The sequence below is a fragment of the Cnephaeus nilssonii genome, assembly GCF_951640355.1.
Source record: "Cnephaeus nilssonii genome assembly, chromosome: 6".
Classification (NCBI taxonomy): Eukaryota; Metazoa; Chordata; class Mammalia; order Chiroptera; family Vespertilionidae; genus Cnephaeus; species Cnephaeus nilssonii.
Window position 1 is genome coordinate 723119 of NC_137077.1, and position 21882 is coordinate 745000.

At 62.0% G+C, this 21882-nt stretch overlaps 1 protein-coding gene across 7 annotated transcripts in view; it reads left to right on the forward strand.

Annotated features, from left to right (window-relative positions):
* Positions 1-13964, forward strand: part of BRD1 (bromodomain containing 1) — a 41992-nt gene extending 28028 nt beyond the window's left edge. For 3 of the 7 annotated variants that reach the window (XM_079775815.1, XM_079775817.1, XM_079775816.1), the window contains exons 8-13: positions 1389-1883; positions 10053-10188; positions 10546-10673; positions 11548-11657; positions 11826-11980; positions 12624-13964. In XM_079775815.1, the coding sequence (XP_079631941.1) occupies positions 1389-1883; positions 10053-10188; positions 10546-10673; positions 11548-11657; positions 11826-11980; positions 12624-12807 (1208 nt within the window). In that variant the 3' untranslated portion in view covers positions 12808-13964. Of the gene's footprint in view, positions 1-1388; positions 1884-10052; positions 10189-10545; positions 10674-11547; positions 11658-11825; positions 11981-12623 lie in introns of those variants that run through there. The other 4 variants (XM_079775818.1, XM_079775820.1, XM_079775819.1 and 1 more) reach the window with 2 other exon arrangements.
* Positions 13965-21882: the final 7918 nt, after the last annotated feature.

The following is a 21882-nucleotide window of genomic DNA, read 5'->3' on the forward strand; positions in this document are numbered from 1 at the left end:
CCCAGCCAGGATGGAGGCGGCCTCGCAGGCATGGAGGCGGGCCCTTTAGGCGTCATGGTCAGGCGGAGGGAGGAGAGGAGGCAGGAAGGCAGTGGAGGGTCTGGGGAAGGGAGGTCGGGCGCAGCGAGCTCCGCCTTCGCAGAAGGCTTTCGGCAGGAACTCGCAGGCCCCTGTCCGTCCACACAGTGCTTTTGTTTGGTAAACTCTGTTTTCTTGCATTTGTTCGTGACTTCAAGCAGTGGTGGGAGGAATCTTGTCACCAGCCAGCATGTCCCTGTGGCTCTTGGTTCCGCATCCTGCTGTGGGTGTCCGCTGTCCGGGGCGGGAGGGGGTGGTGTGCCCTGGCAGCTCTCGGTTGGGAGGCCTCTCCCCTGGGGATTTGAGTCCGTGGGGCGGGCACCCTACCAAGCGTGGAGCCCCCGAGGCCGGACTTCAGCAGCACGGGCTCAGGTCACGTGGGCCCTGCACGGTGCGCAGCTTTTCAGCTTTCGTTCTGAAAATGAACTTGGGGTTAAAGTGTTAACTTGACATCTTTCAAGTGGCTTGGAGGACGTCCAGGGTCAATACAGGAAGAATGTATCTAGATGCCAGATGCCACTTGGGGTCATTAAATAGCTCCTCTTGGCTGTAGGTCACGAGCTCTGTGGACGGCGCTCATCCCTGTGGGTGTGGCCTCGCACGGAGTGCCATGCCAGTCCGCGCACGGCTAGCCTCCAGGGCTGAGCTGGTGTTTAGAGCGCTTGTTGCATGTGGAAACATTGAAGCCTCGGTTAAAATGGTTAAAATAGTCTTCTTCTTCCCAAAGGTGGTATTTATGTTAAAGTCAGATTTAAAGAAGAGTTACACGTAGCATTTCGGGATGTGGCTGGCATAGGAGTGAAGTGTGTGCTGAGAACTGAGTGGGAGGTTCCTCCCCGTCCTTAATCGCTCACAGCCCTTCAGCACTGCCTGCTTTTGGCACCGACTAGGGCAGCCTGGGCCGCGGTGGGTGTGAGTGTTTGCTTCCGGGTGCCCAGCTCTGGGCGAGGCCGGGGCCCCCGGGCGGGGATGCCCACTAGGCCCTTAGCTGCGTGCGCTTTCTCTTCTCAAGGTAAGTGAGCTGCGGCTGCAGCTGCTGGCGTGCACCCCAATGATGTGCTTAATGTTGGCGAATGTGAAGTCATCTCCCAGGTGTTTCCAGAGGCCAGGGTGCCAGGGCACCCCCGCCTGTGGGGTAGGGAGCCCCCCAATGGGACCCCACAGCCCTCACTGCCCGCAGGGAGTTGTGTGTGATGCTTTGTTTCCTTAATTGAATTAGTGTTTTGGTGGACTTCACATTTACAGTAAGTTTTATAATAGATTTTATAATTACCAGTTTTCAAAAATCACTTTATTTATAATTTTTTCAGGAGATAAATCTCCCCCTAAACTTGAACCATCAGATGCATTACCTCTTCCTTCAAACTCGGAGACTAATTCAGAACCACCAACCCTCAAACCAGTAGAACTCAACCCAGAGCAGAGTAAACTATTCAAAAGAGTCACATTTGATAATGAATCACATAGCACTTGCACTCAGAGCGCCCTGGTAATCGGACACCCTGCAGAGCCCACCCTCGCCTGTAGTGGCGCTGCGCCGGCGGCGGCCTCCGCGGGGGCGGAGCCAGCAAGCGATGTAAACAGACGCCCTTCTGTTCTCTTCTGCAAATCGAACAGTGTAAGCCCCCCAAAGTCTGCCAAGAACACTGAGACCCCGCCAGCTTCTCCTCAGCTAGGGACCAAAACCTTTCTGTCTGTAGTCCTTCCGAGGTTGGAGACTCTTCTGCAGCCAAGAAAAAGGTCGCGAAGCACCTGCGGCGACTCCGAGGTGGAGGCGGGGTCCCCGGGAAAGCGCCTGGACACAGGTAAATGCTGCGGGCTCTCGCCTGCCCTTCTCTTCTCCGGGGTCAGAGGGCAAAATCGTGGGAGTGCACCCAGCTGTGGTATTTCAGTCCACTGTCCACAGTCCTCTTAATTTCCAGATGAGAAGACAGATGGCGCATTTTTTCTTTGAAAACCCCTAACTTGTAGGTCTGAGGGTGCATTGCGGGGCGGCTGCTGGCCACATGGGCCTGGGTGGGCGGTCCCGCTCCTCCCTCAGCGTGTGCACTGCGGGAGAGCCGAGGGGCTCATTTGCATGCCGTGGGCTGGAAGGAGGCGCCTGAGCTCTCCTGCAGCCGAGTCTGTGTCACTGAAATGTCCCCTGCGGGGCTCCACGATGGCTGTGCCTCTGGGAGGCGCTGTTCTGTGTCTGACACGTCCGGCGGGAGGCGTGTGAACAAGCTGGTCCCGTGGGTTCTGTCTTGGACCAGAGCCTGGTCTGTGTTTCCTACTGTCCACCTGGAGCGTCCAGACAAGGAGAAGTGTGCTGTCTCTTGGCCGTCCTGCTGTCGGGGCGCCTTCTCAGCTCAGCTGGAGGAGCAGAGGCGGGGGGGGGGCGGGCCATCTGCATCCCGAGCCTCCCCTTAGGGTGCGGTGGAGGGCCGTCCCTGCACCCATCCATCCACCCACCCACCCACCCACCCACCCACCCACTGCCCGCGCCGAAGGTGCACGTGGAGGAGGTGATGCAGCAGGTGCTTCGGGGGCCGTCCTGCACTCAGCAGACGCTCCTTGTTGCCAGAGTCACTTCTTGTGCACGTCGTTGGAACGTAGGGAACGTTCGCACATTCCATAGACATTCTCTACCCGCGTCCCTCTCTTCATGGTTGACACCAAGTGGGAGTTCTTTAATAATTTGTGAAAACCATCGAGTGTCTGAGCCACACAAGCTCCTCAGCGTCTCACAGGGCAGGTGAGGGACGGTGGCGCGCTGCGGTGCGTGGGGCTTCCCTCCCGTGCCCTGGCCTTGCGTAGGGACCTCAGGCGGCTTGTTTGCAAGTGTTCTGAGACGTGCTCGGAGGGGCAGTCGGAGGGCAGTCGCTGAGTGTCGTGTTTCCGCTTGGCAGTGGCTCCGGGCGCCAGGCCCTGCCTTTGGCTCCGGGGTCTGGGGCGCCCATCCCACGCCACACCCTCTGCCTGCCACCCAACTGCAGCGCCTTTGCAGGGCACTGCTGGTCCAGCACCCACTGAGAAGCTGGTAACCAGAAGGCCGGCCGGCCGGCCAGCCCCGCAGTGGCCTCACCTGACCTGTGGGGTCTGGCTGGAGCCGTTGCCACCTGTGGGCCTCCGATCGTTGGCGAGGGTCCACCAGCCGGCATTCGTGGCATGCAGGGCTCTTGCACTCGGTCACCGGCTGCCCCTCCCGCTTTTCCACGTCTGAGGGGAGGGTTTTGCACAGGCGACCGTGGCCGTGGAGGAGTGTGTGCCCTGTGCCCCGACTGAAACGCAGGTCTCTGCTTTCTTATTCCAGAGTGGCGTAGTCAGTGGACGTGCGATGAGGCCTTAGCTCTTGTGCGGCCCGGGAGCCTCAGTAGCTCGTGGGCAGAGTGCTGGCCAGCGGTGCCCCCCCGCCCATTTCGGGCCTCGCCCACTCGGGCTGCGGCTCTGCACCTGGATCTCTGGCTCCAGCTTGCAGCCTTGGCAGTCGGGACTGGAAGTACCCCGGGCCTCTGATCGTCCCCCACATGTCACCAGCGCGCTCGGCCTGCCGTGTAGGGAGTCTGGGTTCCACCGCGCTGCAGGGTTTCCAAGTTAGAGTGCAACTGGGGCGTTCATTCAGGACGCCGCCCCGTGGGCTCCGTGGGAAGCGCCGCGGGAGGCGTGGGCTGCTCTGGCCTCCAGGAGGGTCAGCCCACCTGCCTCAGCTCCTGCCCGTCCGCAGAGCTCTACTCTGCTGGCTCCTCTCTTCCGTGGCCACTGGCTGGTTCCAGCAGTGACCCCACTTGTCTCTCCTCCTGAGGTTCCTGCCGCGTGATTCCTGTGTGCACGTGGGGCGGGGAGGGAGAGGGACGGAGGGGAGAGGGACTCTTCGCGTCCTTGGCCGTTCAGGGCAGCGGCTGCTCTGTTGATGTCTTCAGTCAGACTAAGTGGCTTTTTCACTGTTTTCCAGGTTCTCATTTAACTACTAACATGCTGGGTAGTTCACTCTTGGGATCCTAATTATTTTCTCTTGCTCAACTTGGATGGAGTTCGGCCAAGTGGTCACTTTGGAGCGCAGGGAGATGGCTGCATCTTGATTTCACATAATTCTTTGGATGTCATTGGAAGCATCAGCCCAGCCACCCTCCAGCACTAACACCGGCACGTGGAGACCTGCCCCCTAAGTCAGAGCCCGGCGCGGGCTCAGCTGGCTGGGACGCTGCCGTGGGCTTCCCTGGGGACAGGTGTGAGCCTTAGAGTCAGTCGTGGCTCAGATTACCTCTCGCATCCAGAGGACTCACTGGACAGATGCCGATCGCGTCCTCAGCGGGCACAGGACTGGGCCCGACAGGACCCGCGTGCGCCACCTGACAGCCAGGAGACCCGGTGCTCACCCTGTCCCTCCGTGTCCTCCCGCCCGCCCTCCCCTTTCCTGCTGGTTCTCCTGGCCGTCCCGCTCAGGGAGGAAGCCCAGCCTGGGAGAGCGGCGGCCTGTGCCTGGCGCCCGCGCCTGCTTCCTGCGCCATGGCGGCTCGTGGAGCTGTCTGGGCACAGCAGGCGGTTGGGAGCTTACGTGCTGTTTTTGTTATTTATTGGGAGGTTGAGACACACACACAAATGCAGCTCTCGGGCTGAGAGTAAACGTCAGGACTTGTGGACAAGGTGATGGGCTTGCCCCACCGCTCATGAGGCTGAAGCAGGTGCCCCGCCCCGGCCCGCGGAGCTGGCCCCACGTTTGACCCCACGTTGTGCTTCGGGGGCCGCGAGGCAGCCTGGGAGGAATGCTGGTGTCCGCAGCCACTCTTCCTTTGCTTTTGCCTCATCAGCTGCCACCCAGAAGGCTTTTTTTTTTTAAATTTTTTAATCTTAATACCTTTTTATTGACTTCAGAGAGGAAGGGAGAGGGGGAGAGAGAAACATGAATGATGAGAGAGAATCATTGATCGGCTGCCTCCTGCACTCCCCCTACTGGGGATTGAGCCCACATCCTGGGCATCTGCCCTGACCAGGAATCGAACCCGGGACCCTACAGTCCGTAGGCTGATGCTCTATCCACTGAGGCACACCAGCCAGGGCCAGAAGGTCTTTAAGGCGCAGTGCGGCGTGGTGGGTGGGTCTGGGCTGTCACATCCGGGCTTGGGGCCCCTGGCCGTGCAGGCCGTTCCGACCGAAGGCCTGGCCTCGGTGAGCTTTCTCTGCAGAGTCGCCTCAGTCGCCCCATGGGGCACCTCTTCCGCGTGCGCCTGGGTGCGCCCCGGAGGCCTGGAGGGGGTGGGGGTGCCCGGCCAGGGCGCCTCCGCTTGGCCAGGCCTTTGCGGGCAGAGGAAGGCTTATCTCTGCTTTGTCTCCATGACCCTTGGTGGCCCCAGGCACGGTGCTGGCTGGAGGACACTGGCCGGGTTCGAGAGCCGCCCTGTCTTGTTCCCTAGCGCACTGACTTGACCTGCAGCCTTCAGAACGCCCTCGTGTTGCGTCGGCTCCCCTGGCCACATGGTTGCTGCAGCTCGGGCTGGGCCTCCTGCTGCTGTGGGTGGCTCTCGGCCCTCCTGTCGGCAGACCTGCAGAGCCTGCCTGACTGCGTGTCATTCCGTGTCCTTGCAGGGTCTCCGAGGCCCGGCCTGGCTGCTGCCCAAGCCACAGGTGGCGGGAAGGGCTGCCCAGGGAGCCCCGTGGGAGAGTGACAGGTGCTCAGGGACACTTCTCGGGGAAGAACGGGGGGGGGGGGGGGGGTGCTTGTCCCCGGCTGCGTGTCCTCTTCCTTGGGAAGATGGAAAGGAGATGCACTCCGTCTCATGCCTCAGGCTGAGGCCTCCCCACCCCTCAGTCTTCCCCCGAGTGGCACCCGGGAGCCTGGCTTTAGGCTGTGGTCCCCAAGCACCTCGTCTGCTGTGGACACCCGAGTGTGGGCTCGCTGTGGGTCTAGGCGCTGGGCTTCTCTGTCCCGGACTCGCCTCTGCTTGGGCGCCTACGCGGTCTGCCCTCGGCCAGCTGCTCGTGAGGGCGCCAGCTGCTCTTGTGCTTCCCCGGCAGGCTCCCCGCTGTAGGACCCAGCCTGCTCGCTCCACGCTGGAGCTCTCCCAGGGCCTCTGGGTGCTGACCCGGTGGAACTTCCATCATGGCTTTGTGAGGCCGGGCCCCGCCGTCCTGCTTCTCTGCCTGGAAGGGCGGCATCAGCTCCTTGTCGGGAGGAGCGAATGGCCGAGGTCCCAGGCGGGAGAGGCAGGGCGAGGCCGTCAGCTCCACGCCGACGCTGCAGGCAGAGACTGGGGCTGTGTGTCCTTGTCGTCGGACTGTTGCCACAAGGTGTGTTTGGACCAGGCCCGGGTCTGGTGATGCTGAGGGTTTCCTCCGAGGCCACAGGTGGTGGCCTGGTTCTGTGCTGGTCCCGGGCCCGGATGTGCGCCTGTGGCTGTGGCCCCTTCTCTCACCTCGGATCTCACACTGGGCTCTGTCCATCAGTCCATCCATCTGGGCGGCCGTCTCTGACGTGCTGAGTTGAGGGTCATCCCGGACCGTGCCTCTGTGCCTCCTGCCGCCTGGAGGACCCTGAGGGGGAGGCAGGCCGTCCGTCCCCTGCTCTCCGTGCCCCTCGGGTGTGGGCTGACGTCGGTCTGCATCTCATGCGGCATCAGCTGCCTTTCCAACATGGTTTGGTCGCCGCATGCAAATGTCAGATTACAGAATGAGCCTAACACCCCACAGTCTGCAGTTCCTGCTTATCAGTCTGAGCTAGTTTTAAAGGTAAAAGGACTAAGGGATTTTACAGCCAGTGGGGTTGGTCCACGCAGGGCAGCAGGGGCCTCAGGTTCCGTGGGAACAGCAAAGCTCATTCTCTTCCTGCCCTTGGACTTCTCAGCTGCCGTCGGGTTACTCGTCTCCCTTATTTAAAAGTAAGTCACGTGCGCTGAGCAACTACGGAAAAGCACACAGGCACATCTTAGGGACACGGGACGAGGGTCCAGACCCCCAATAAAACAGGGGTTGCCATAAAGTGACCCACATGAATGCTTTGGTCCCAGGCCCATAAAGACAGTTCGCCTCACACGAGTCTATTAAATGTGTAATAGCGTTAAGTCTAGCAAAACCACTGTGCATCCCTTCACTAAAAACACTCAAGTCAAGTCAGCCACCACCTGAGCCGCTGTCTGTGCTGGAGGGTCTCGCGTGGTGGTGATGGCGGCTGACTGTGAGGCGGTTCCCGGGGCGGGGACGGGGGCGGCTTCTCAGAGTGAGACAGCAGCGACGCTCTCCGCACAGCCGACTCCTCCGCAGCCTCCCTGCAGCTGCAGCGTCACCCACAGCCTCTTTCAGAACTGCAGCCGGTCCTCGAACCCGGCACTGCTCTGTCAGTCACGCTCACGTCACACTCTCAGTCCTCTGTCGCCATCTCACCGTCCTCACAGCCTCGTCACAGGGTGGGCTCCGTCCAGAAACCCCTCTCTCTGCTCCTCTGCAAGCACCGCCTCATCACTCAGCTCTGTCCTGAGTTTGCAGCGATTCCGCCCTCCTTAGGCTCCACTTCCTGCTGCTCCTGCTGCTCCCTCCACCTATGCAGGCACCTCCTCTCGGAGGTCTGGAGCCCTCAGATCGGCCACGAGGGCTGGATGGCTTCTCCCCGACTCCTGTGAATGCCTCCCAGGAGTCACTAAGGGTCTCAGCGGAGCGAGGGCGGGGAGACCTTTTCCATTGATTTTGCCCCGATCCATCAGGAACCACCACGGCAGCGATGGCTCATAACTGTGGTTTTTCTTCACAAGGAGACTTGGGAGTCCAAGTTAGTCCTTGACCAAGAGCGGCAGAAAGGCATGCAAACAGCGTTCCTCTGGCCCCTCCCCACCAGCGCTCGTGGTGACCAGGCACCTTGTCGCGAGCGGTAGGTTACGAAGAGTCCTGTTTTCTGAGCTGTCGGTCTGCACGGGCTCACACTGTTCAGTGAGCCGTGTGGCACATTCAGACACAGGTGGAGCAGATGGAGCCTCACTCCACGGGCCTGGGTTTTCTAAATGGGAAGTGAGCACTGGCTCCAGCTTAAAGTCACAGCTGCATGAGCTCCTAGCAAGAGCCGCCTGTCCTGTGAGGCCAGGCACCAACCTCCTCTCAGCTGTGAACGTCCCGGGTGGCGGCTTCCCATCGGAGGCCTGTCCTCCACCCTCGGAGGCTGGTAGGAACCTGCTGAGTGGCCCCTCCACGAGGCACCCGAGCGGCCCTTCTGCACAACTCGCTGCAGCTCAGCACCTGCTGCCTCCCGGCACCTCCTCCAGCTCACGACCAGCCTCCCGTCTCCACACGTTCCTTCTGCAGCCTCCTCCTCTCAGCCTCAGGATGGGAGGGAGTCGGGCCTGGCCCTGGAGTAGGCTTTGGCTGGAGGGAGCCCTGGCTGTGTGGCCCTCTACCCAGAGCGCGGACCCTGTCTCCTCACCAGCAATAGGCTGTTCCCTCTTACCACGCGTGTTCGCTGGAGCAGCACTTTAATTTCCTTCCAGAACTTCTTGGCGTTCACAGCATGCTCGCTGTTTGGCGCGAGAGGCCTCGCTCTCAGCTTCTCTTGGCGTTGGACAGGCCTCCCCACGCTGGTCGTTTCTGCTTTTGATTTAAATGAGAGGTGCAGCTCTTCCTGCACGGCGCCACCTGGAGGCCGTTGTGGGGCTAGGAAGGGGCCTGACTTCCGTCTTGTTGTGTCTCAGGAAATAGGGGCCCAGGAGAGGGAGAGTCGGGCGGCCGGTCGGGGGAGCAGTGCGAGCACAGCATTTCTCAGTCAAGTTCTTGGTCTCATGGGGCAGTTTGTGGGCCCCAAACAATGACAGGAGTGAGGTTAAGGGTCACTCATCACAGAGCACATGACCAGTGATGACAGTGACAAGGTTTGTGATATTTTGAGAATCGCACTGAGCACCGGCTGTTGGGGAAGTGGTGCCAGGGGGCTGGCGAGATGCAGGGCTGCACACGCCTTCGGTTGGTGGGATCGCAGTCTCTGCGAAGCGCAGTGAAGTGAGGTTGCCTTTGTGAAGCAGGCGAGAGCCCTCTAAGCTGACCACCCACTTCACACCGCTGTAAAGAAACGGCTTTTCAATTTTTTAAGCGTGAGGAGTGGGATTCCTTTTTGGGGAAAAATATGCTCAGTCCTTGGTGTCACACGGGAGGGAGCCCGGCTGGGTCTGCGGTGGGGACACGGGTTATGCGGTGAGGGGTGATGTCGGTGGCAGGGACGTGGCCAGTGTGTCTGGGAGGCAGGCCAGGGGCGCGGCTGTGAGGCGGCCTGGCCTTGTGACCACCGCTTCCTGGGAGTGCCCCCCCCCCCCCCACTTTTAGCAGGTGCCTTGGTCTGTTGTAACGTGTTCTTGAGGTTCTTGATACTTTCCTTTTGAAAGTTATTTTCCATCGACTTTCCGTTCCCATTTGAAGTTCCACCGTGTGACGTCGCTCTTGGTGGTCTGGCTCCTCAGCCAGGGCCTGGCCGGCCTGGCCCTCGTGCCTGGTGCAGACACAGCTCGTCCCAGCCTACACCGGGGGGACATGCGTGTGGTCCGCCCGCCCGGGAGCGAATAGTATGCCTGTTCTCTGCTTGGTGGAGCCTGTTTCACACGTGACGTTAGGAAGAGCCCCTCTGAGACCAGCGCCCCTGAGCGCGAGGCTCTGTCAGCCTTTGTGTCACCGCGCAGGCCCTGCTCCTGCGCCGTAGGCCCTGCTCCTGCGCCGTAGGCCCTGCTCCTGTGCCGTAGGCCCTGCTCCTCGGCCGTAGGCCCTGCTCCTGCGCCGCAGGCCCTGTTCCTGCGCCGTAGGTCCTGCTCCTCGGCCGTAGGCCCTGCTCCTGCGCCGTAGGCCCTGCTCCTGCGCCGTAGGCCCTGCTCCTGCGCCGTAGGCCCTGCTCCTGTGCTGTAGGCGCTGAGCTAGGGCTGGGGTTTGGGGTGACAGCCTCCACGCTGTCATAGATGAGACATCAGATTCCGGTTTGGGGGGAGTTCGCGCTTGGGCAGCGGCTCTGGCCGCAGAGCTCAGCCACTGTGTCTTTGCAGGTCTCACCAATGGCTTTGGGGGCGTGAGGAGCGAGCAGGAGCCGGGCGGCCTCCCCGGGAGGAAAGCCACGCCCCGGCGCCGCTGCGCCTCTGAGTCCAGCATCGCCTCCAGCAGCAGCCCGCTCTGCGACGCCAGGTGGGCCGGGGGTTCCCGAGTCACACGGGACCTGTTTTGTGGGCCTCAACCGAGAAGTGGGATGACAGGTCCATGGGAGTACAGGTCTTAACCTTTTGCACTCGAATGTCGAGTGTGACTCGACACGGTTAGCATTGAATAAAGGAATCGAGAAAAAAGCAAGCGAGTGCAAAGGGTTAATGGGTAGTTAGTGATCCTTTCCCTTACCAAGTCTTGCCTGTAACTGCGTGGTGGTGAGCGCAGCCACTTTGTACCTGGACTGCACTCCCTGCTGGCGGGCCCAGCTCCCTGGGGGGGGTGGGGGGGTGAGGGCTGCGGCTGCAGCGGTGCCACCTGACCAGCCTGCGCCCCCTGCAGTTTCAGCGCCCCCAAGTGCGGCCGCGGCAAGCCTGCCCTGGTGCGCAGGCACACGCTGGAGGACCGCAGCGAGCTGATCTCCTGCATCGAGAACGGGAACTACGCCAAGGCGGCCAGGATCGCAGCCGGTGAGTGCAGCCCAGGCCCGTGTGCCCCTCTGCCAGGCTAAAGGCAGCAGCTGGGTGTGCCCCGTGGACACGTGTCTGCTTCCCAAGTGCCTCCGAGGGGACTTGGTGCGCCCTGGCCTCTCCCGGAAAGGCCGGCTTTGGCGCCGAGCACAGACAGGCCTGCGGGCGCCGTGGGGAAGCGACGCGTTGGTCCTGCATGTCGCCCTGTGTGGGTGCTCGGCCCCAAGTGGTTCCTGTCAGACCCTGATAGGCCGACGGGCTTTGTTTAGGCTCATGTGTGACCTGCAGCCAATTGTGAGGCTGCGGGCGGGTGGGGGTCCCCCAGCTTTCGGTGTCTAGAGGCGGCTCGGGGTCAGGTGGGGCGGTGCGCTGGCTGTTGGGATGGAGACTGCATTGGCGCTGTGGGTGGAGGTGGGTGGCAGTCAGGAGGGTCTGAGCAGAGCAGCGGTCAGCCCTGCTGCACGGAGAGGGGCTGGGACACCAGGATGTGGGTGTGGGCTCCAGGGATGTCCTGAGGTCAGACCAGGCTCCCTGCTGGTTGAGGGTGTGAGGAGGGTGGGGAGGGTGCCAGGGCTGTGGTTTTGAATTAAGGGTGTTGGTTCCAGAGGGGCCCTGGGGACCTCCCCTGAGAGGGGGGCATGAGGGCGGAGGTGGGGGCTCAGCGGGGAGAGATGGTGGGAGCCTGGAGGTCGGAGCCTCAGGTAGGGTTGGGGTGCGTGGAAACCCCGGGCCAGACTGCGGGTAATGGTGTCAGGGTGCCGGGGCCTCAGGCACCCTCAGCCAGGGCGGTGCCCGTGCCCACCGTTCCGGGTGCTGTCGCTGCACGGGGACGATGCGCACCCTGCGGGGCTCACCCTCGCTCCTTCTCTCTCAGAAGTGGGTCAGAGCAGCATGTGGATCTCCACGGACGCCGCGGCCTCCGCGCTCGAGCCCCTGAAGGTGGTGTGGGCCAAGTGCAGCGGCTACCCCTCCTACCCCGCCCTGGTGAGCCGGGGCACGGGGTGGGCGGCACGGCTGTCCCCTGCGGGCAGGGCAGGCGTCCACGGACCCCTGTCAGGACACCCGTGTGGGGGAGGGGCGGGAGAGCTCCCTCACCACCCACCTCGGGGTGCAGCGCCAGCGCTCAGGTGTGACCCCCTGTCCCCCCGGCAGATCATCGACCCTAAGATGCCCCGCGTGCCAGGGCACCACAACGGGGTCACCATCCCAGCCCCGCCGCTGGACGTGCTGAAGATCGGCGAGCACATGCAGACCAAGGCGGACGAGCGGCTGTTCCTCGTCCTCTTCTTCGACAACAAGCGGAGCTGGTGAGTGCCGGCCCCGGGAGCACGGGGCCCAGGCTTCCGTTTCTTACCTGTGGGGCCCCGAGTCCTCCCAGCCCTCAGGTGGGCCCGGCCCTGGGCATTCTGCCCAGAGACACCGCCTCGGCCCCTCTGAGCGCGGATGGAAGCTCGCGGTGCTGCCGGCAGCGCCCGAGTTCCTCGACCTCAGCACTGCAGCCCCTCTGCCCGCAGCTGCTGGTTGGCGCCCGCCTGGGGGTGCAGGGCCTGCTGGCACCTGGGGGCTGTGGCTGGGCACCCACCAGCATCGGCATGTCCGGCTGGATTGGGTTTGGGTGTCAGGCTGGTGGGCCTGGGTGGCCACTGGGGAGGGACGTGGAAGGCTGACGGGGCCTCCAGGACACGGGCCTCCTGGGAATCATGGAGGTGCCACCTGGTTTACGTGAGGGTCTGGTTGTGCCCCCGCCCCGCAGCCCCCAAGCTGACCGGGCCGGCCACCGACAGCCCTGCTCCGGGGTTTCTGGAGGGGCCCCTCGCGCACCCTGACGCCCGGGGCACCCTGACTTCGGGGTCGCGTCAGCAGGGCTCTGCGTGGTTAGACTGACGTGACGCGTGGCGAAGGGAACGTGCCCGCAGCTCTCACTGTTGCCGTCTCTTTTCTTTTAAAAAGGCAGTGGCTCCCTAAGTCCAAAATGGTCCCCCTTGGCATTGACGAGACGATAGACAAGCTGAAGATGATGGAGGGGAGGAACTCCAGCATCCGGAAGGCCGTGAGGGTCGCCTTCGACCGCGCCATGAACCACCTGAGCCGGGTGCACGGGGAGCCGGCCAGCGACCTCAGCGACATCGACTGAGGGCCCGCGTGTCCGTGTTGATAAGCTGTACATGTTTGTATATTGCTCAGACCTAACTTATTCTGATGTAGACGCAGTTCTTCATTCTGTTCCCGGGGCCGGAGGCTTGTTTCCAAGTTTTCTATGAAACATCCCGTCTGGGCGCGGCGGGCGCGGCTTCCGTGCGACTCTGCCCGGCACAGGTCACCGGAGGGTGCTGCTGGCATCACTTTCTTTGATCCATAGCTTTTTTAAAAAGACTTTTGAATGTTTAATAAATTTGTAAATCATACTCTTTATGCAGAGTACCTGTTATTTAATAAGATGGGATGTAAATTTACAGTGACAAATGTGTATTTTAAGAAAGAAAATGACATTATTTTGAGTGGTACTTTGTGGAAAGAGGCGGAGAGTGAATTTCTGCCGTGTACATCACCTGCGAATCACCAAAAACACTCCGCGCCCTGCGGCGGGGCGGGCGCGTCCCGGTGCTGCGTCTGCCGGTCCTCCGCCGCCCGCCGGCCTCCGGCAGCCCGGGGGGCCCGCGGATTATTTATTGTAGAAAGTGTATTCACTGCTTTATAATGAGAAATAAATTTGCAAAAGTATATTGATAGCATTTTTATACAGGCACACGGACGTGCGCCCGCCCGCGCGGGCTGCTGGCTGTACAGACTGGCGTGTTCTTTGGTTTGTACCTTGTCCTCCTGTTTACAATGAGGGGCTTTCTGTAACTTGTTTTGGTTTAGAACACTTTGGTAGCAATAGAAACTTTGGATACATTTTGTATGGTACCTGTGATGTACATAGAATTAGTACTTTATTTTTATTTTTAAGAGGTAAAGCATTATGTTAGGGGAAAAGGTAGGGTGGGTTTCCAAATTCCATTTTTTTATATTAAAAAATAAAGTCAAGATTTGGACGGTGTGGCCATTTCATTCCTACGTCCCCAGAGTGCTGGTGGGCAGGCGCCTGGAGGCTGGCGGGCCTGGGCCCCGGGCCTGTCCCCACCGGCGCGTCCAGGCACCGCCCCTGCATTGTCATGGCATTATTTATTATTTCAGCTGATCACATTTTCCTTTTGAACGGGCGGTCTGAGGTTTTTAAATGTTTCTCCTTCCAGTCTCCGTTGTTTGTGACATCTCCACAGAAACTTGAAAATAAACGTCTTCCTTTGATGTCTTTGTCCTGTGTCTGGCAGACGCTTTATCTGCTGTGTTCCTCTCGGGGGCCTGCTGGGGCGAGCCGGGCCGTGGGCTGCGCAGGTGCCCTCCACAAGGCGGCGGGCGGAGCCGGCACGTCACGGGGTCTGAGCGCGTGGGGTGGTGACGCTTGGAGCTTGTGGCATCAGCTGGGCTCAGGCCTCGGACCGGCTGCAGCGGCTGGCCTGGCCGGATCTGTTGTCCTGGGAGTCTGCACCCCAGTGACGTGACCACGTCATGTGGCCTCCCCCCCCCCCCCCCGTGAAGTGACCGTCACGTGGGCCCCCAAGCCGTGGCACTGCCCCGGCTGCTCTAACCAGGTGTTTCCTTCCGTGTCGGGCCCACGTGCAGGCTGGTGGGAGCGTCCGTGGCGGTGGTGCGTTTCTGCCCCTTCAGGTGGCTGAAGGAGCCAAAACCTGCCTTTGGCTCTGGGTCGAGGGCGGTGTTGGGGCCCCAGGCTCTGGGGGGGGGGGGGCTGGGCAGATGGCCTGGTTGTCTCTGAGCTGCTTATTGGGGTCCTGGAGGTCTGGGTGGGGGTGCTCAGGGCAGCCGTGAGGGCAGGGGTGCTGGGCGCACTCGGTGGGGAGCCAGGCCGGGGGTGCCACAGGCCCCGGGGCGAGTGTGCCCACCGAGGCTCGTGTTTGCTGCCCCTCCCCCGAGGCCGCAGAGGAGCAGAGCTCTGTGAACCCGGAGGCTCACGTTAAAAATTCATCACTTCGCCCTGGCCGGTGTGGCTCAGTGGATAGAGCGTCAGCCTGCAGACTGAAGGGCCCCAGGTTCGATTCTCGGTCTATCTCTTTCTCCCTCTCCCTTCCTCTCTGAAACCAATAACATTTTTTAAAAATTCATCATTTCAATAAACACACACTGCTGGGTCGGAGTACTTGGTGAGCGCTGCTGCAGGCCCAGTGCGGCGCCGTGGCCCAGCGTCGGCGGTTTCCACGTGGGACTCGTATTTAAAAACAGGTGCTTTGCTCTGCAAGAGGGTGACACTCGCCAAGACGCTGAAAATTAAAGTCCACGAGGCCCCGAGGCTCCGTCTGGCCCACGAGGCAACCGGGTCTGTCAAGGCCGAGGGGCTGACCTTGGGAGGCACAGCAGGGACCAGAGGCTCCCAGGGACAGGCCCACAGCGGGGGTGGGGGTTCGCCAGGCCGCCTGGGGCCAGTGCTGGGCCCCCTTTCCGCCCCCCCGCCCCCCACCCGGCACTTGGCGTCCTCAGCTCTGAGTGGGGTCCTGCGGTCTTGGCTCATCTCAGCGTTTCTCCTGCTGCGACTGCAATGCGCCTCCCAGGGACCTGCTCCAGTTTCCTGTCAGCCCAGCAGAGGGCGCTCCCACCCTGACATGCCAGCCGTGGCCCCCCCCACACCCTCCACCTGCTGCTGCCCAGGGTCGGGGGAGGGCTGAGGGCTGAGAGCCTGGGGCCGCTGTGTGCAGGTTGGTGGGGACAGCGGCCAGGGTCCCGGCCAGCGGGGCGGAGGCCAGGCCTCACGGTGGGCACTGATGACAGCCCGAGCTCCCAGGTGCCCCTGGGGCCTGCCCTCTGCCCCGGGACCTGTCCCCACGGTGCCTCTGGGGCCGCAGTCAGGTACTGACCACACCTGAGGCCACGCTGGGCCTGTGCGCTGGCCCACTCGGCAGGATTCGGGGGGGGGGGGGCGGGGTGCGGACCCAGGGCTGAATTTCTGTTCGATGAATGCACAGCAGCATCACGTTTACAGTTTTAACCCACGGAGTTGTTACTCCTGTGACCCTGGCAGGATGTTCCTAAATGAGGGACCGTGCGGAGGCCCTGTGCACCCCAGGACCGACCTCTTGAGTCCCAGCCGGCACCACTGGGGGAGCCTGGGCCACGGGTAGTGGTGTCCTGTGAGCACAGAGCGCCTCGCGTGGCCCGTGGGCTGCGGCCCGAGGCGGCCGAGGGCCCAGACCAGCGGCAGGTTTGTTGTAATGAACACGAAGCAGCTGCTGCTACGTGGCCCGAGCCAGGCGCTCCCGGCCTCCGGCCATCATTGCCTGCTGCCGGGGGCGGTGCCTCTGCAGGGAGCAGCCGCTGCAGCCGGGATCCCTGGGCCGGTGTGAGACCCGGGCAGGCTGCGGGCATGGCGCTGGGGGCTGGAGCCTGCAGCGGGCGCCCTGGTGTACGTGGGGGAGACGTGGCCAGCCTGGGGCCTCGGGTGCTCACCTGCAGCCAGGCTGCTGGGGAGGCCCTGGCAGAGGGCTGGGCTGTTTGGGTTCCTGGGATTCAGGGTGCTGGGGTACAATGTGGAACAGGCCCGAGGTGGAGACTTAACCCCTTGCTGCCTGTGCTGGGCCCCGAGGGCCGCCTGCGTCCGTCGCTCGGGGCGTGGGGGCTGGTTACACGGGTGCAGCCCCACCCCCGGAGCCCTAGCTGCAGGGGCCTGGCTGGGGGACTGGCTGGGGGCAGGGAGCCGTCCACACACACGGTGTCACATCCCCCAACCACCCCCACAAAGGCGTCCTGTCGAAGCTGTTAGTGTTGTCCCCATTTTCCAAAGGAGAAATGGGGCTTGGAGGGAGGCGTTGCCTGCTCGGGGGTGCGAGGGACGGCTCGAGCGTCGCCTGGCTGAGACCCCAGGTCCGGCCCCGCTCAGGGGAGGGTCACTGAGGGCTGGGACCTTGGGGCCGCCTGGAGCCTCCGCCCCGACGTGCACTCACTCAGCTCCAAAGGCTGACGTGGGTCCTGGTCTGGGTATGTTTTTATTGATGTCAGAGAGGAAGGGAGAGGGAGGGAGAGAGAAACATCCATGATGAGAGAGAATCATTGATTGGCTGCCTCCTGCACGCCCCCTATTGGAGATCGAGCCCGTAACCTGGGCATGTGCCCTGACCGGGAATCGAACCTGGACCCTTCAGTCTGCAGGGCGGCACTCTATCCACTGAGCCGCCCTGAGGGGTGGGCGTTCGGTCCTCCCCGCAGGCAGGCCAGGACCCCGGGACCAGCCCTCTGGCTCCTGGCAGTTCGGGAATTGGGAGGTCACGTTGATTGAAAGGAAAATGCATGATCTTTTTTCTCTGTGACGAGAGGCGGACTTCGCTGGAACTAATCGGCGGCAACGGGGCGGAGAAGCGTAGAGACCGAGGAAAGAAAAGTTAGACGGCATTTGAAAAATATGGCAATTCCCCCCCAAACTGTGTGTTGTGATGCGTTAATCCCGGCTTCGAGCGGTGGCGGGTTCTGCCGGTGTCCAGAGTCTTTACCCAGACTCAGCACAGCTCCCAATCTCCGTCATTATCTCTCAATTAACTCACGTCAGGGCTGGCGTTTGCTGTCACACTTACCCTTACTGTCCCCAGGAAGTGGCCCTGGGAGCCAGGAGCTGGGGCCTGGCTGGGGCCGGCGAGCCACGTGCCACAGCCTCGTGGGACCCCTGGCCCACTGCCCGCTGCCCACCTGAGGGCCCCGCTGCCCACCCGTGCCCCTCACTCCTCGCACAGGGATGATCCCCACACGCTCCACCCCACAGAGGTCTCAGGAATGAGCCCATCTGCAGGGCTCTGGGTCTGGGGGTGTCGAGTGGCTGTGAGGTGCCCTGTGGTGTCAGCCATGTTGTCTCTGGACTTGGCTGCAAAGCTCCCCAAGGCCACAGCCCTGGAACCCTGGGCCCGCAGACCAGGCGTGAGCTGCTGTGGGTTGTCCTTTGCTGTGAAACAAGAACCATGAGGGTCACCCAGCCGGTGTAGCCTATGAACCATGAGGTCATGGTTCGATTCCCAGTCAGGGCCTATGCCCGGGTTGCAGGCTCGATCCCCAGTAGAGGGTGTGCAGGAGGCAGCCAGTTGATGGTTCTCTTCTCTCATCAATGTTTCTCTCTCTCTCCCTCCTCCATCCTCTCTCTCTAAAATCAATAAAAACATGTCCTATATAATAAAAGGCCAGCAACCGTAATGGCGTCATGACCGTAACGACCATCGACCAGTCGCTATGAGGTGCATTGACCGCCTCTTGGTCCCTCCCCCCGGGGGTGGCAGTGGGGCGGGACTGGGGACTGCTGAGCAGCGGCAGGTGGTGAGCGTCCCGCAGCGAGCATCGCGGGGTTAGCGGAGGCGAGTGTTGTGAGCTTCGTGGAGCGTTGCAGGGCGTCATGGGGCATTGGACAGGCTAGGCCTAGGGACCCTACTGATTGCAGGCTAGGCCTAGGGACCCTACTCACGCACCATTTCATGCCCTAGGCCTCTAGTCCCATTAGTAAAAGCCTATGTGGTTGTCACGCCCTCACACCATGACGCTCTCACGCTGCAACGAGCGATCACTAGGAAGCTGTGTGTGCGTGTGGGTGCGCGGGGGCTTGATGCTGCATGCGCGGCGTGGAGGTGGGGCCCGCTGCTCTGTGCGGCGAGGCCTGGGGGACCCCCGGCTCGGCCTACCTCTTTGGGGCGACCCATTGAGGAGCCCCAGATGTGTGGGTGGGGCCTACCTCTTTGGGGCGATCGATCGCGGGGATCCTGCACTGTGAGAGGACACAGGCCAGGCTGGGGGACCCCCTTTCCGAGTGCACGAGCTTCGTGCACCAGGTCTCTAGTATATATATAAAGAGACAAAGACATTCACAGAAAAGAATACCACAGACCAACATTTCTCATAAACATGGAAGCAAAAATCCTCAACAAAATAGTAGCAGTGCAAATCCAACAATGTATAAAATGAATACACCGGGAAGTGACCCAGTGGGATTTATCCCAGGCATGCAGGCTGGTTCAACCTTCAGGAATCAGTCAGTGTTACCCACCACACCAACAGGCTACCGAAGAGAGACTATGTGTGGTAATGCTACATGCCACACATAACACAGATAGTGATCATATCTGCCGGTGCAGAAAGCACTTTTTTAAAATTTAAAAATATTCTTTTAAAAAATATATTTTTTTATTGGTTTCAGAGAGAAAGAGAGAGAGATAGAAACATCAAGGATGAGAGAGAATCATTTGCTCAGCTGCCCCCTGCAAGTCCCACACTGGGGATCTTGTGCCCTGACTGGGAATCGAACCATGTGACCTCTTAGTTCATGGGTCGACACTCAACCACTGAGCCACACAGCCAGGCCAGAAAGCACTCTTTACTGCTGAGAAGCGCACCGTTGCATGGAATGCTGTGACTTTTTGTCCATTCACGAGTTGGGCGTTGTCTCCAGTTTTTGCCACGTCCACATACAGACCCTGCAGAGGGCCTGTCTCCTCATTTCTCTCGGGCCAGGACCCAGGAGGGAAGGGACAGAGGGCGGGGCAAGCCTGTGCTTGATTTTAGGACAAATGCCAGGCTGCACCGGAGAACGCCCAGCAGCGCCACCTCCTGGTCATCACGTGACGTTTCTACTTCTTGAAGAATTTCCCCAATTCCAGGATAAGTGCAAACCTGCACCTCCAGTAAGCTCCACCGTCCCAGGCACGTGGAGAAATCACACTCGGAACATTGCTTAGCGTGGGGGCTGCGGAGGAATCCTCCAGGGCCGGCTCGAGGGCCGGAGGCTGCCCTCCCGGGGCTCAGAGGTGCGGCCCCTTCTTGGGGGAGCCAGGGTGGGCAGGCAGGATCCCCACAATGGAGGGTCCTGGGGTGCTGAGCTGTCTGGGGGGCCTCTTCCCGGGGGGTGTGGCTCATCCCGCCTCACCTGCCCAGACAGCCGCCACCTCAGCGTCGTCCCAGCCTCTGAGCGCCCCCTCCCCGCACCCCGTGCCACCCTCGGCCCTGACCACCCCCTGGCACCAGCGTCACCCCTCAGAAGCACACTACTCGTCAGGATCAGTGGCAATGGGTGCGACATCCCCATTCAGACCAGACCTGCGTTCAGTCTGTGTCTCGCAGGACGGGGGGAGCTTTGCGTCCAGGTGCGGCCGCGCAGGTGCTGCTCAGAGGACAGAGCCGCCTGCGCGTCCCTGGGGAAACTTCCACCCGAGGGCGGGCCCAGTTTCCCGGTTATTGTCAGCGCTCGCAGGTCAGGACCCGTGCCAGCCCTTGTCTGTGGAAACGTGAATGGCCGCCGTCAGCCCGGGCCGGGGTGGCTCAGTGGGTAGAGCGCTGGCCTGCGGACGGAAGGGTCCCATGTTCGATTCCCGGTCAGGGCACAGGCCCGGGTTGTGGGCTCGATCCCCATTGTGGGGCGTGCAGGAGGCAGCTGATCCGTGATTCTCTCTCATCATGGATGTTTCTCTCTCCCTCTCCCTTCCTCTCTGACATCAATAAAATTATATAAAACGATCGCTGCCTTCAGTATATTATGCTCTTCACCGTATCCCGCCCTGACTGCAGGTTCTGTGGGGAGAGGAAGGGGCTCAGCGTCTGGGGTCACTGGTCAGCTGGGCTCGGGGAGAAGGGGAGGAGGAGGGGGAGGAGGGGGAGGAGGGGGAGGAGGAGGGGGAGGAGGCTGGGGGCAGGCAGGTGAGTCAGGGCCTGGGCCTTGTGGGATGTCTGCCCGGCTGAGAAGGGGGGGGTGGGGCTCCCTCTCCGTCTTTGCCCCTGGCCCTTGGGGAGTCCAGGGTCCCTGCCTCGGGCTCCCCCCGGCCCCCTGTCCCCACCCTGGTCTGCTGGGCCTGCAGATCCATCGCCTGAGAACCCCTGCCCCGTCTCCATGCTCAGCGGTCAGGTCTCTGCGCTCAGGGCTCCCAGGGCCCAGGACAGCCGGCTCCGCGGGGACGGGCGAGGCGGCTCCTGTCCCGCCTCCAGCTGCCTCCTGCGGACACAGGCCCCTCCCCTGTGAGCGGCGTCTGAGTCTGACCCGAGACAGGTGTGTCCCGAGTGGCTCGGCGGCACCGGCGGAGGTGGGCTTTGCCTCACGGCGGCCCGTTGCTCTGGTCCATTTAAGGAGGATTTTCTTTTATTTTTTGTTTATATTGATTTTGTTTAGAGAGAGAGGAAGGGAGAAGGATAGAGAGATAGAAATATTGATGAGAGAGAAACATCATCCATAGGCTGCCTCCTGCACGCCCCCTACTGGGGATGGAGCCCACAACCGGGGCATGTGTCCTGACGGGGAATCAAACGGTGACCTGGTTCTTGGGTCGACTCTCAACCCCGGAGCCCTCCTGTGGGCCAGGAGGGTGTTCTTCACTGCACTGCACCTGCAGCAGATTTCACGAATAAAAACAAATTCTGTTTAAAAGCGAGAAAAGACATCAAAAGATACTTGGGATCGTGGATGTCTGCGGAATGGCTGACGGACAGCAACGGGAGGAGAGCCGGGTGCGTTCCACAGGGAGTCAGATTCAGGGCGGCTCGGCCGGGAGACCCTCCGGCGTGTCGGCCCGATGTCACCGTCCTGGGCTCACAGACGGGCTGTCCTGCCCGCCCGCAGGCTCAGCCTCCCTGGGCCGGACCGCGTGGCCCTGTCCTGTCCTGTGCTCGGGCCTCGCTGGGCATTCAGAGGCTGGGGGTGGGAGGTGGCGGGGGTTCGAGATCAGTTGGAGGTGGGGTGCGGGGTGGTTCTGAGACCCCTCGCTTTCAGCCCCTTTGCCTGGGGGTCTCCCAGGCGGCCTGGCCCCTCTGCATGCCCAGTGCCTGAGCCTGGGGTCCTGTTCCCGGGGGCAGCGGGAGGAGGCCGGGGTGGGGGGCAGTGGGAGGAGGCTGGGGTGGGGGGGGGCTGTGGGAGGAGGCCGGGGTGGGGGGGCAGCGGGAGGAGGCCGGGGTCAGGGGGCAGCGGGAGGAGGCCGGGGTGGGGGGGGCAGTGGGAGGAGGCCGGGGTGGGGGGCAGCGGGAGGAGGCCGGGGTGGGGGGCAGTGGGAGGAGGCCGGGGTGGGGGGGCTGTGGGAGGAGGCCGGGGTGGGGGGGCTGTGGGAGGAGGCCGGGGTGGGGGGCTGTGGGAGGAGGCCGGGGTGGGGGGCTGTGGGAGGAGGCCGGGGTGGGGGGCAGCGGGAGGAGGCCGGGGTGGGGGGCAGCGGGAGGA